The 12,260-nt window shown below is 41.8% G+C and overlaps 1 protein-coding gene across 1 annotated transcript in view; it reads left to right on the top strand.

Moving 5' to 3' along the window:
• gpc3 (glypican 3) overlaps window positions 1–12,260 on the top strand; it is a 128,941-nt gene that overhangs the window by 5,949 nt on the left and 110,732 nt on the right. Inside the window, exon 2 of the mRNA XM_006781827.2 lies at window positions 3,606–3,767. Within this exon, the coding sequence (XP_006781890.1) occupies window positions 3,606–3,767 (162 nt within the window). The remainder of the gene's footprint in view (window positions 1–3,605; window positions 3,768–12,260) is intronic.

Here is a 12,260-nt window from a genome sequence, read left to right as displayed (position 1 = left end):
CCCCTGCAGTCTGAAATTAACTTGATCTTATCCGTCAGGAGTCTTTTGTCCGTATTGATTTAAGATATTAAGCCTGTCAGTATGCACACAAAAAGGTGCTGGGTGACAGCTTTATTGCCTCTTTTGCTCATTAGACTGTACACCCTAAACCCTGATGGGAGTCAGGGGTGAGCTGGGAGTTAGCAGAAGCTGTTCTCCGTTTAATTCTGCAGCGATTCTTAATTATTAAGACTGTCGCTCTGTTGCATCTCCCGGTAGTTTAATGTGCACCGTGTCTGTGTCTGCATTGTTACAGCCCGAGCCCGTTTCTGAAGATCTATTCTTTTGAAGATCTCACAGAGAAAGAGCCTCGATCCAATAGAGACACTCACTTTTGTTATTAAGATAAACCCTCTGCCTCCACAAAAGCCTTTCCTCCGTCTTTTGACACGCCAGCTATCAAGACTTTTCTGATACATTTGGAATCCTAGCAGCCCCCCCTTCCTCCAAATTAATCTCACTGCTTCCGCCTCCTTATATCCTCGCACCCAAAGCAGCGGCAGCCAAAGCTGGCAGGCTCTGCTGACATTTGTTTACCGTGGCATCAATCAGGCCCTTGTCACCGATGCCTCTCAGGGAGGCAGATCCTGGAGACAACTCCTCAACGAGGCTTTGGCACGTTACCACTGCAGCCTCCACTGAGCTCTCAGCAGCCATGTGGGACAGAGAGGCTGAGAGGAGGAAGCACCGAGGAAAGGGGTTTTCACTGGAGCTGCTCTTTGTATCTAAACACTGGATGGTTGTGTCCTACTTATGTCTGACTGTCCATCATTTTCAGGCAGAGACAAGGTGGAAATCTTTAAACTTTGTAAGTATTTGGACAATTATGCAGATTTGTAATTTTGCAATGTTGCCTCTCTACACCACAACAGGGGATTTTAAACCAGTCAGTTAGTTTCAGCTTTAATTAGGAATTAAAGCCTGTTTTTATACACACTCTCCCATTTTCAGAGGCTCAAAAGTAATCAGAAAATTGGCAGAAACCGATATTACTGTCCTTTATGTGGACAAACGTTCTAATCTCTACAAATTTTCAACATGAAGGTTTTGGTTTCACATAGGAATCTTAAATTTTATTTTATTTCATGATCAAATTCTAACTTGAAATGGGGTTTCTGCGGCCGAACTAATCTCCTACTCACTCTAACTCCTCCACTGCCTCTTTTTGTCTTTATAATTTTTTATGTTGTTGTTTTTGTCTTGATCTTACTTTTTTTGATTACTATGTAATGTTCTTTAAGTATTTTCTGTTTGTTAAAAAGAAAAAAAATGCTAATAAAAAGAGATTTGCAAAAAAAAAAAAAAAAAGTAATCAGAAACTCGACTGACAGGGAGTTTCATGGCCTGATGAGGCCTGTTCCTTCATTATTTTATGACAAGATAAACAGATACACTTCCAGTGCTGAACTTGCATATGACTGCTGTCGACGCAAGTAAAAGAGGCCATCATTAGGACGAAAGATCAAAAGAAACAAGAGAGATGGCAAAAACATGTCCAAGTCAAAAATCTGGTATATGCTTTAAAAGAAGGAATTCACCAGCCAGCTCAGCAACATCAAAAGTGAAGTGAAAAAAGTGAATGATCACAGAATTATTTCTATGATGAACAGCTTCACAACATCTAACCAACTGAAGAACCCTCTCAACGAGGTGGGTTAACTATTCTCAAAGTTTGCAATCAAGAATGGAGCACATTATTAGAAGACTCAAAATTGATTTACAACAAGGTGCAAACCACCGATTACATTCCAGAACATGAAAGCCAGATTAGATTTTATCAGAAAACATTTAAAAGAGTCTGCACAGTCCTGGAAAAACATCTTTGAACAGGTGAAACCAAGATTAAATTGTAGCACAATGAAGGGAAGAGAAAAGTATGGAGACTGACAGGCTCATGATCTGAAACACAACACATCATCTGACAAACACGGTGGAGGCAGTGTTATTGCATGAGTGTGTATGGGTGCCAGTGGAACCAAGGTCACTAGTGCTTATTGATTATGATACTGCTGATATGAAGTATCAGGATGAATCGACCCAAAGCATCCTGCAAATGCAACAGAGCAGCCTTTCAGTTATTAAATGCAAAAGATAGGCAGAAAGACTCACAGACAAACAGCAACTGAAGGACAGTAAAGGTTTGGCAGAGCATTTGGTGATGTTTATGGGTTCTACACTCCAGGCTGTCACTGACTGCACCGGATTTTCATCCAAGCACTAAAAACAGTCCTTATATTTGCTCCTTATGTTGGCTCCACAGTGTGGTGGTTAACACATTTTACTGGCAAGCAAAAGATTGCCAGTTGCAGGTGGAGACACAAATCTACTTTGGGGCTGAATCAGGAAGGCCACCCGGTGTGGAGACCACTTGTGACAGCTGAAAATAGCTCGCATCAAAAAGAATCCTTAAATTTAAAACGATGCCACTTTGTCCAATTACTTTTGAAGCTCTGAAAATGTGGAACTAAAAAAATTAAAAACACTGTAATTCATATAAACATGTCTGTAATTTCCAAACAGTTATTTCAATACTTTTTAAGCCCTCCCCAAATTAAACCGATCATCTGTGTTTGTGTCACATCTTGACTGTTCAGGCTAAAATCCACTGTGAGTACACTGAACTTTAGCTCAGAAAATATATGATGCAAAGCATTTATTTAAAGACACAGATATTGTGTTGTTTCCTCTTTATTAATGTAAACTCTTTTTATCTAAAAAACCCCAAAAAACCCCAAACAGATTTCACACTCCTTTTAGCATGACCATGACTCAAAGTTTACTGAGTTTCACAGTGGCGGCAGGCTCTTGTTTATCTTTCCTGCTTTCCTCCTGCGTGGGATTAATTGAATTAATTTCTTCGAGGTGTTTGCTCTTTGATCAGGTCGTGTCTGGCTACATCGCCCCTCTGAAACATCCCTGACACCCCAGTTCTGCTTTCGCAGGCTTGAATGCGTCGCTCAAAAAGAAGCTCAGGGAATCCAATTATTTCTCATAGGTGTAAACAACCTTTAGTGTCCACAGCCAGGTGAACGAATGTTGTTTCACCGCCTTCAATCTTACTCGTGGCTGTTTTTTTTTTATGTGTATCCATAATGAAAGCATGCTGAAACCTAGGTTTATTTGTCTGCATGATGCACTGCTCCTGGCTCTCATCTTAAGTTTAAAAACACACACAAAAAAAACGTACTTTTTTTGATCCTTAGAGTGAAAAGTATAGCCTTGAGTGGAGGAAAAGTTTCTGTTGACCAACTTGATCTCTGAGGAGAACTACACAGCTTTAGTGTATTGCCCGAATGTGGATCAAAATGACTTATTTTTAAGCAGCAATTTATTTTTGACTTGAGCCCGGCTACAAAACACAGCCTCTACATAATAATCATACGCTCATTAAGGCTGCGGACTCTGCTGGAGATATTTCTTAGTTTTTGCGTTCGGAAAATGCTGCTGAATCTATTTGTGTGTGTTTGTGTGTCTTTTTTTTCCTGAAAATTAAACAACAGTGGCTTCGCAGCTACTTCCCTCTGTTCATCCAGACTACCATCCTGTCCCTGCTGATTTCCTGCCAGGTGCAGATCTGCAGGTTTGCCAAACCAAAGGCCCGACCTGCTGTTCCAAGAAGATGGAGGAGCGGTATCAGGTAGCGGCGCGCAGCAATATGGAGTCTGGTCTGCAGGTTGTCAGCGCACAACTCAAACGTCTCATCATCCAGAACGCCGCGATATTCCAAGGTAAGCAGTCTGCACAGTTCATCCAAGACCTGCCTCAAAGAAAGACGAGATAATTTCATCTGGCACGCACAACAAAAAAAAACAACCCAGTGTCACAAATGCACACATTTAAGCACATAAATCAACAGTGTTCACTTTCTTGGCTACAATTTTTTTTCACATCAGCAGCTCACTCCTCCAGGCAGTGAGTCACGTATAAATAAAGCTGTAGCAAAATGCATACAGACAGGAGGCTGCTGTTCAACTAAATCTTGGAATGGCAGCGACGCGTTGTTTAAGTGACTTTAGATGTAGTGTGGTTGTCTGTGCCAGACATGTTGCTCCAGAAAGTGACAGCCTCCTGAGATTTGGCGCACTGCAGTTGGCGATGACTGTTATTCACAGGGAGAGAGAGAGAAAAACCCCCACGACAGTCAGCAGCCTTCCTGGAAACCTGGATGAGAGCGGTCAGAGGAGGCACGCTGCTAGGACTAACTCAAGCGAACAGACGCATGCAAAATAACAACTTGGGGAAACGGTGACGCGAAAAAAAGATGTAGATTTTGTCGAAGGTGCAGGAAGCAGGTGAGTGACTGAACAGTGAAATGAAATACCTGGTGTAGCAGGTGCTACTCAGGTGTGCAAAGACTATTACAGTGTCCGAATCATTCTGTTAAAGAAAATGTACAATGCTTCTGTGTTTTCCTGTTGAAAATTAGATGAAAAGAAAAACACTCTTGTAAAGTAAATGCAAAGCTATAACCTGCAGTAGGTAAAGGTGTTTCCTCCTGCTTCTAGTGTATGCATGGTTCAGTAGTCCACTATAGTCCAAACGATGACATTTGTCATGCTGAAGCCAATATGTACAGATAAGATCTTCACTCTGAGAATAAAGCTCAGGCTTAAAATACGACTGCTATCCAAGTATTCCTCTCAGCCGGACCGGACCAGTGAAATTATAAGTTAAACGGGTAAAATTACAGAAAAGGTTATGATAGTTCACTATCCAGATTATTCTGTAATTATAAAGTTTTTACTGTGAACTCACTGACCTATTAACCGCCCTCAAACCCCCCCCTCCCAAACCCAGACATTTTGATATACATGGCAGAAAAACTGGATTTTTTTTTGTCATTGTTTAGCTATTACTTAATTACTCTGGTGAAGTATGAATTTTAATGCCTCTTTATGAATAGAAAAAGCTGTAAAAGTTACAAAAATACAGGTAAAAATCTATGCACTCCTTCACATTTTCTGAAGCTGCCCAGCTGGCCAGATTGGACTCTTCACCTGATTCTGGCCCCTGGGCCATATGTTTGACACCACTGCTCTACATGGATGCTTTCAGGTGACCTGGGAGAGAAAAAACAGGCAGTGAAAAGACACTGCTTCTGGTTTGTAAGATCCTGGGCATCAGTTAAGAACTCCTGTCACCAGTCAAAAAGAAGGGAAATTACAATCTCAATACGGCGACGTCTCAAGAATGACAAGTTTGACAAAGACCACTCTCCAGGGGAGAGGAAGAAAAAGCGGACAGCAAAAGAAGTGGCTGGATAACATCAAAGGAACTATTAGGGCTGATGCAACACAAGTCCAGGCTAAGAAATGAGACAGACATAGAGAGAGCTGGTCAGTCGTGTGACTGCTGTGGTGCCTTCACAGTACGTGGGATCATTGGACACATGCATCGTAAGAATCCTCCAGAAGCCTAGACCTATTGCAGCATCACTAAGGGAGGATTAAAGTCACCTGATCCATATATGCATATATGATCTATATATGCTTTATCAAAAAGGAAAGTTTTATGCCTAATGTTAAAAGTAGAGAGAGGGCGTCTGTTTGTCCGAGGGGCCTTAAATACTCTAGGAACTACAAGTAAGCCCACAGTCTGAGAGTAAAGTGCTCTAATGGGGTGATAAAAGACTTATAGAAGGTTTTATAGAGGGCTGTAAGACCTTTTTGACCTCTTGACCTCTATGAATACTTTTCTGATGAGTTAATGGCTCAGTCACTCATTTAGAGTCAAACTGAATAAATCTTGATCTTTGGTTGTTTCAGACTGGAGGATTATCCACAGCACACTCATTTGCTAATGACTTGTGATTGACAGGTAATCACATTACGTCTTCTAGTAAGGCAATAAAGTAACGTGTTAGTGTACTACAAACAGTAATTACATTACAATTGTAATCAGATAAAAAGGAAAAAAAACATCAAACATGTTTTTTCTTTAATCAACTGATTTCAGGTTTCTCACTTCTGAGTGGAGATCTGGACATTGTTTTTATTTTTATTGCACTGCAGGAAAGAGCACAAAGTTCAATCGGCATCCAGGACAGAGAAAAAACTTGTTGTGCTGCAAACAGACTCTTTGCAAACATCTGCAGAAACAGCATGCTAACACAAAGCTAGCAAAAAAAGCTGAGTGACTCCCAACCCCAGTCCAATAGCCTCGTCTTCAACAGGTAACAAAGGCAGTGACGAGCAGTCAGGCTGTAGGCTCTGTTTCTACCTGCTCATGTTTCTAAAGTAAAATCTCTGTGATGATTACTTTGAAGTCTCTCTGCGCTGGTTTTCAGCTTTGCTTTGTGTTCATACACGAACAATGAAAGAAAGATCACACGTGTCCTTGGCAGGACAGCGATTTCGATCAGTGTGTGGAACTGTAGCCTAACTGGTAATTAGGTAACAGTGTGTATCAGGTCATTTTACCAGACAGTAATGTACTGAGTAGTGTGATGAATCTTCCAGGGAATAATGAAGTTACGTACTTCATTACTGTCAAGAAATGTGATATGTGCTACATAACATTTTCATTTAGTTACAATCCCAACACTGCCAGTGAGCGAGTGGTTTCACAGTCAGAGTCGTTGTTTTAAAAAAAAAAGAAAAATCCAAGATGGCGACGGCAGAAATGACACAATCTCACTTTGAATGAAAACTTTACAAAGTGGTTTCAAATGAGCTGGACGGCAACAAAGAAGCACACTGCTCGCCTCTCTCTGTCACCACGCTATCGACAACTCTTTTGAAGTATCCCTTTCACTTTTAATGTTGAGCTTTTGTTATCATGCTATGCAGGCCTTTTCAACCCAGCAAAGCAGCACTGTTTACTGTCTCGGGGTTTCCAGTTGAAGAGGGACTCACTGGGCCAGCTTTTTTCAGAGTACACACTTATGGACTGTGAAATGCGGCACCATCCTGACACGGCAATTAAAACTTGAGGTTTAATGGGGACCGTGGGGTTTGCTTGACTTGGTTGTTTCACACTAACAATGTTAGAGATTGCCGCTGTGGTTTGGCTGCTCTTTCCTAGAAGGGGTTCAATACTAATTGCTTTAGCATAGGGCTGGAGAGAACTCCCCAAACAGCCCACGGACTGAAATCCTTTTAACATCCTGGTCTTATCTGTTTCCCTCAACTTCATTTTCATCCTCTCTGTCTTCTCCTCCTTTCTTCTCTCTCTCTCTCTGCGACCCTGCCATTCTGTCTCGCCCTCTCCTTTCTGTCTCGTTCAATCTGCTCAACTTTTCTCTCTCCTTCTGTCTTCCCCTCTTTTTCTATCTTCCTTTTCGCGTTGGTGCGACTATTGGGAATTGAGTGCATGCCTTGTTTGCAGTCTTCTTTGCAGCTCTCTGTCTCTTCTCTTCAGCATCCACTTCTGCCAGAGATCAAAGGGCTCCCCCTCTTCACTCCTCTGTCTCCAATCTCTCCATCCCTGCATCCTCCTCTCCTTCCAGCTCCACCTGCCTGCTCTGCTTTCCCAAGCCTCAGACTACACCAGAGTTTTCACCCTTTTGAAGTGAACTTCTGCAAACAACGGAAAAGTAATGGCTCTGTCTCTCTTTGTCTTTTAAGTAGTAAGATGACAGGCTGCCTTAACTTTAGCTTTCTTTAGGATCAATACCAGGAAATAGGTAAGGCATTAGGAATTGTGCTTTGCGCATGTTTCAAATGCCAGTTCACAATCTAATGAGCCTTAGCTTATCTCTTTATAGCATAGCAGGAAAATACAACATAATGGATAAAACATCGCATCCTCTCTAACATGACAGATGATTGGATTTCACTTTGATTCGCATTAGCGCGATCATACGGCCGTGTTCGCCTGCGCGCCAAGATTGCCTCACGTTCAGCGTCTTGATGATGTCAGTTTAGTTTCAAAATGAGAATCTGTACCCTGCGCAGGATGCACAGCTTTAAATCTAATCTTTGTAACGAGAGTCTGATCTCATGCATGCTGAGAATTTAATTTGGTAAATAAATCATGGAGTTCAATATTTCTGATGAGTGCATTAGTATGTGATGTTGCACATCGGTGAACATGTTTTTTATTGCAGAGTTTGGAGTGGCGAGAGTAGATGATGTGATTAGGGTAATTTGAGAGTCTTTAAAGGGGCATTGCGTAGATTTTAAACATAGAGCTTGATCTATGCTTTTCACTGGTAATAACACGTCTGGTGAAAGTTCTCATATACGGTCCCACGTGGCTTTTTAGCCTGTCCTCAAATAAAAATATAAATAAATAAACACGTGACATCACAAGCTTTGGGACCACAGACTGTATATAAAAGATAGACAAGCCTGGACTTCAGCATAGTCACTATTACAAAATTGGACTTTGGAAACTGGGTGTGATGAATGTAACCACGACTGAAAACATACCCTGCTTTATCATTTCTTGTACTAACTATACTAATAATAATATTAAATAATATTAATAATATTAAAAAAGACTAAACAACAATCAGTGAGATCATAAGGTTAGAATGCAAGTCTTTACTTAGGTCATGAGTCGATCAAACGATTAAATCGCATTTATACAATTGGGCTGCTTTTTGTTTTTTTGCATCTGCCCCCTGCTGGCCATTAGAAAGAATGCAGGTGTAAGGAACTTAAAGGAATTGGCCTTGCTTTTTACACAGTATGCAAAAAAAAATTGTATTTAAATTTTTCAGTTGTATCTTTTTATTAGATTCGATTGAAATGAAGAATTGTATACTGGTGATACTTTTGATGATTTACATTTTAAAAACTTAATTCTAAGACACTCTGCAATTAAGTGAAATGGGCGTGTTCATAGTTAAAAGTAGATACGCCTCCCAGGAGAAGGAGGAGGGACTCCCAGTGGCTGGGAACTGGGTGATAGTCGGCTATCAGCCAATTGGGAGCAACAATAACAACAGTAAGTGGCTGTATGTCTACATGTGGAGGACACACCAATCTTTTATCTACAGTCTGTGTTGAAGACTTCAAATTAAACAGACCACCCATTAGTCGACTATCTGGGTTATAGAGTTACAAAAACGTGGTCTCAAGGTCCTATCTCTATAAGTCTCTCATCAGCACAGGCATGCAAACACTAAACTGTTGCATAAGCCCCTTGAGTACCCTGTTTTCTGACTGCTTGTGCAATCATACAGTCTAGACAATTTTGAAAAATAGTGAGAAGATAATGACGGCCTCTCACAGCTCAAGCTGGCAACCTTTTAATTGCTTGATTTGTGTGACTAACATTCGAAAGCCCCTGGAGTGCTCGAATCACGATTCAAAATAGACAAAAGAAGAGAACCATCAGATTTGAGGAGCTGGAATTAGGAAGAATATCTGAAAAACTAAAACACTTAGTGTGGGTTTGATTTTATAGCACCCAGCTGACAGTGACCAAACACTGATGTTGTGAGTGCTGCCCAGGGCAGTGAATTTATCATTTTGGTTAGCTGCTTCAGCACTAAAGTTCTTAAGCGGACTGTCAGCACTAATTAGAATGAACTTTCAGGTGTGATTCTGAGTTGCACAAGTGCAGCAAACGGTCTGCGCTGAAGAACAAGTCCAAAAATGACATCTTTATGTTGAGGCTTAGTGAAGTAAGCCACAGATTTGTGTTTGTGATGTGATTATACTTCACACCTCATCTCATCCCCTCTGACTCACCCATCCTCCCTGTCGTCTGTGTAACTGCCCGACAAAGCAGAAATTCATCCAAAACTGTCTTCTGGCATTTTGGGTGATTGGCAGCTCTAATTGATGTTATTTCCCCAGCGTTGTGTCCTTCAGAGCTGCGCTGCCACTGTTGTGACAACTCTCAGCCTGAGCCCGCAGATTAAAAATGAGATTATACTTCTCTGTTAATGAGAGACGCGTTTATTTAACTTTAACTAACTTTTATTGCAGTGATCTCTTTTTGCATGAGTGCTGAAAGCCGCTGTAGCTGATTGGCACTGCGGGCTGGATAGGGCTGTTTTCTTGTGCGGCGCTTGTGTAAAAAATGACATATCAGAAAATGACTGCAGTGCTGGTGTAGCGAGAAGACCACAGTGCTGTCTCGCTCAGTTTCAGCACAGCTTGGCGTTCCCGAGGAATAGTCTTCACCCAGAAGGGAGTCAGATTCAAGTCCAAGAGCAAGCCTAATTAATAAACATGAGAGGACAGGATTGGCCCGATTGCTTATAAAGTGGAATGTGTGGGGAGGAAAGTTGTGCAGTGCAAGCGTGCGCGTGCGTAGATATCAGAGAGTCTGTGTGATATCTGTTGAAAAAAGTGGGACAGCCAGCCTGGCGCTCCTGGAATGACTCAATGAGTCCATAGAAGGCTGGCTCAGTGGGGTGTTCGAAAACAGGTCTGACTTGGACTACTTTCAGGCAGCATGAGGGCGATCTGCGTGTGGCTTCACTCGTTGCCGCGAGGCAGGGGAGCTTTCTCCACTTTACTCTGAACTCACAGGGGCGATGCTCTGTAAATTATCAGGAGTTTGGAAAGAGTTTGAAAGGATGCTCGTATCTTTTTATCAAACATAAAGACACCGGGAGTCCTGCCGTGTGTATTGCTCAACAAACTTGGCAAATGTTTGAGTGAAGAAGAAGACACACACACACACTCACACCATCATTTTAAAAGGGAATAAATCTTTTGTGTCCTTGAGATCCTCATGCCTCGTTCCTAGCGGGCCAACAAATTAGCATCTCATTAGCAGTCTCAAAAAATTCCATTGACTTCCCCCGCTTCTTCTGGACGAGTTTTAATTACTCTGAGTGTATAAGGAATTACAATGGCAGACCCCCTGTGGCCGTAGTGGAGGTGGTTGTTGACCTTGACAGGAGTTTGCCCTCATTTGTCACTGATAGTGCTGAATGGACATTTGCTGTGGCAGTAACCCAAACGAGATATGGCAGGAGGCGGATGATGCAGAAACCTGGCAGACTCGAGCTGCCTCTCCTTCCAGCAGCCAATAATCAAAACCAGACCTCGCTGCCCTCTGTATCCCTTCCCTGTCTCCTGCTTGTTAGCCATCCGCTCGATCCTAAGTGCTCCGGGCGTCTGGCCTGAGCAGGCCTTTCCTCTGCTCTTCCCATCATCTGCTTTCCAATAATCATCCCGTAGCTCGCTCGCTCTCCATGGAGTCATTTTGTCTTCTGGAAAAGTTTCCCTGAGTAATCCAATAACGGTGAGGGCTGGTGGGATGTATGCCTGCAGTGAGATGTCTGAAGATGTTTACTTGCTGCCCCGGGCTAATCTAATAACTTAATGATGGGGAGAGGCAGTTTTGCTATGTCCAATGGGCTCCTTCGAGCATCGTTTACCAGACACGATGAGATATACCAGCCATTACCACATCTTCTTTTATCAACTGGTAACTTGGTTTGAACCTAATTGCTGCTGTTTTATCATTGTGCGTCACTTATTAGTTTTCCCGTAATGAGATTTTCAGTACTTTTTTGATCCCTCTGCTGAGCCGGCAAACTGTTGTACAGATTGATACTTAATAAAGCACTGTAATTCTGAAGGGTGTGCTGTCTGTCTGACTTCTGAGGTTTCTCTTGGAGCTCTGGAGCCACAGAGGAAAAAGCGTGTCTCTTTGCTGTGAGCCCGAGAGAACATAGCGAGCTAGATGAAGAAACAGCAGCAGCGGCAGATACAAAGGAGCACCCAAACATCCAGGTACAGCAAATGTACCTGTGACGAAGCCTCCTTATTGTTTCTGTCGCTGTTTTGTGGAGAAAGCCTAATGTGATTTACTATTGGCAAACAGATGTTTGGGTGCCACTGAAATTAAACTCTAACATGTGTGTTTTTCTTTTGTGCGTCATCCTTTTCTGCATGACAAAGGCAGAAGCTGAGAAGTAGCTGCAGACAGAAATGTATTAATCTTGCTTCTTTGCACGTTCTTTTAGATTGAAGTGGAAAAATTGGAAGAACATACATGAATGTGTTAACAGAGTTTTGTTGTGAATCACATTACCTTTAGTAATGGTGTAAAAACACATTTGCAGTCTTGTAAGAACCACTTGTAATAGAAATAAAGCCAAAAAATCAATATGTGTTTTATGCCAGCAGTGCTTTGAATTCAATGAACTGATGTCAGAATTCTCAGAAACTCTTGTTATCATAACGGCGCTTCAGCTATTTGGAATTCTCTTTTAGTAGGACTTTGAGTACATGTCACCTTTTTTCATTTCCTTGGAAGAAGGCACAAAATAGGCAAACTGAATTGAAAACAGTTTCTCAGAGTGATGA

This window comes from Neolamprologus brichardi, chromosome 2, assembly GCF_056152115.1.
Source record: "Neolamprologus brichardi isolate AB-2024 chromosome 2, ASM5615211v1, whole genome shotgun sequence".
NCBI classification, from domain to species: Eukaryota; Metazoa; Chordata; class Actinopteri; order Cichliformes; family Cichlidae; genus Neolamprologus; species Neolamprologus brichardi.
This window is presented reverse-complemented; position numbering and strand designations above follow the sequence as displayed.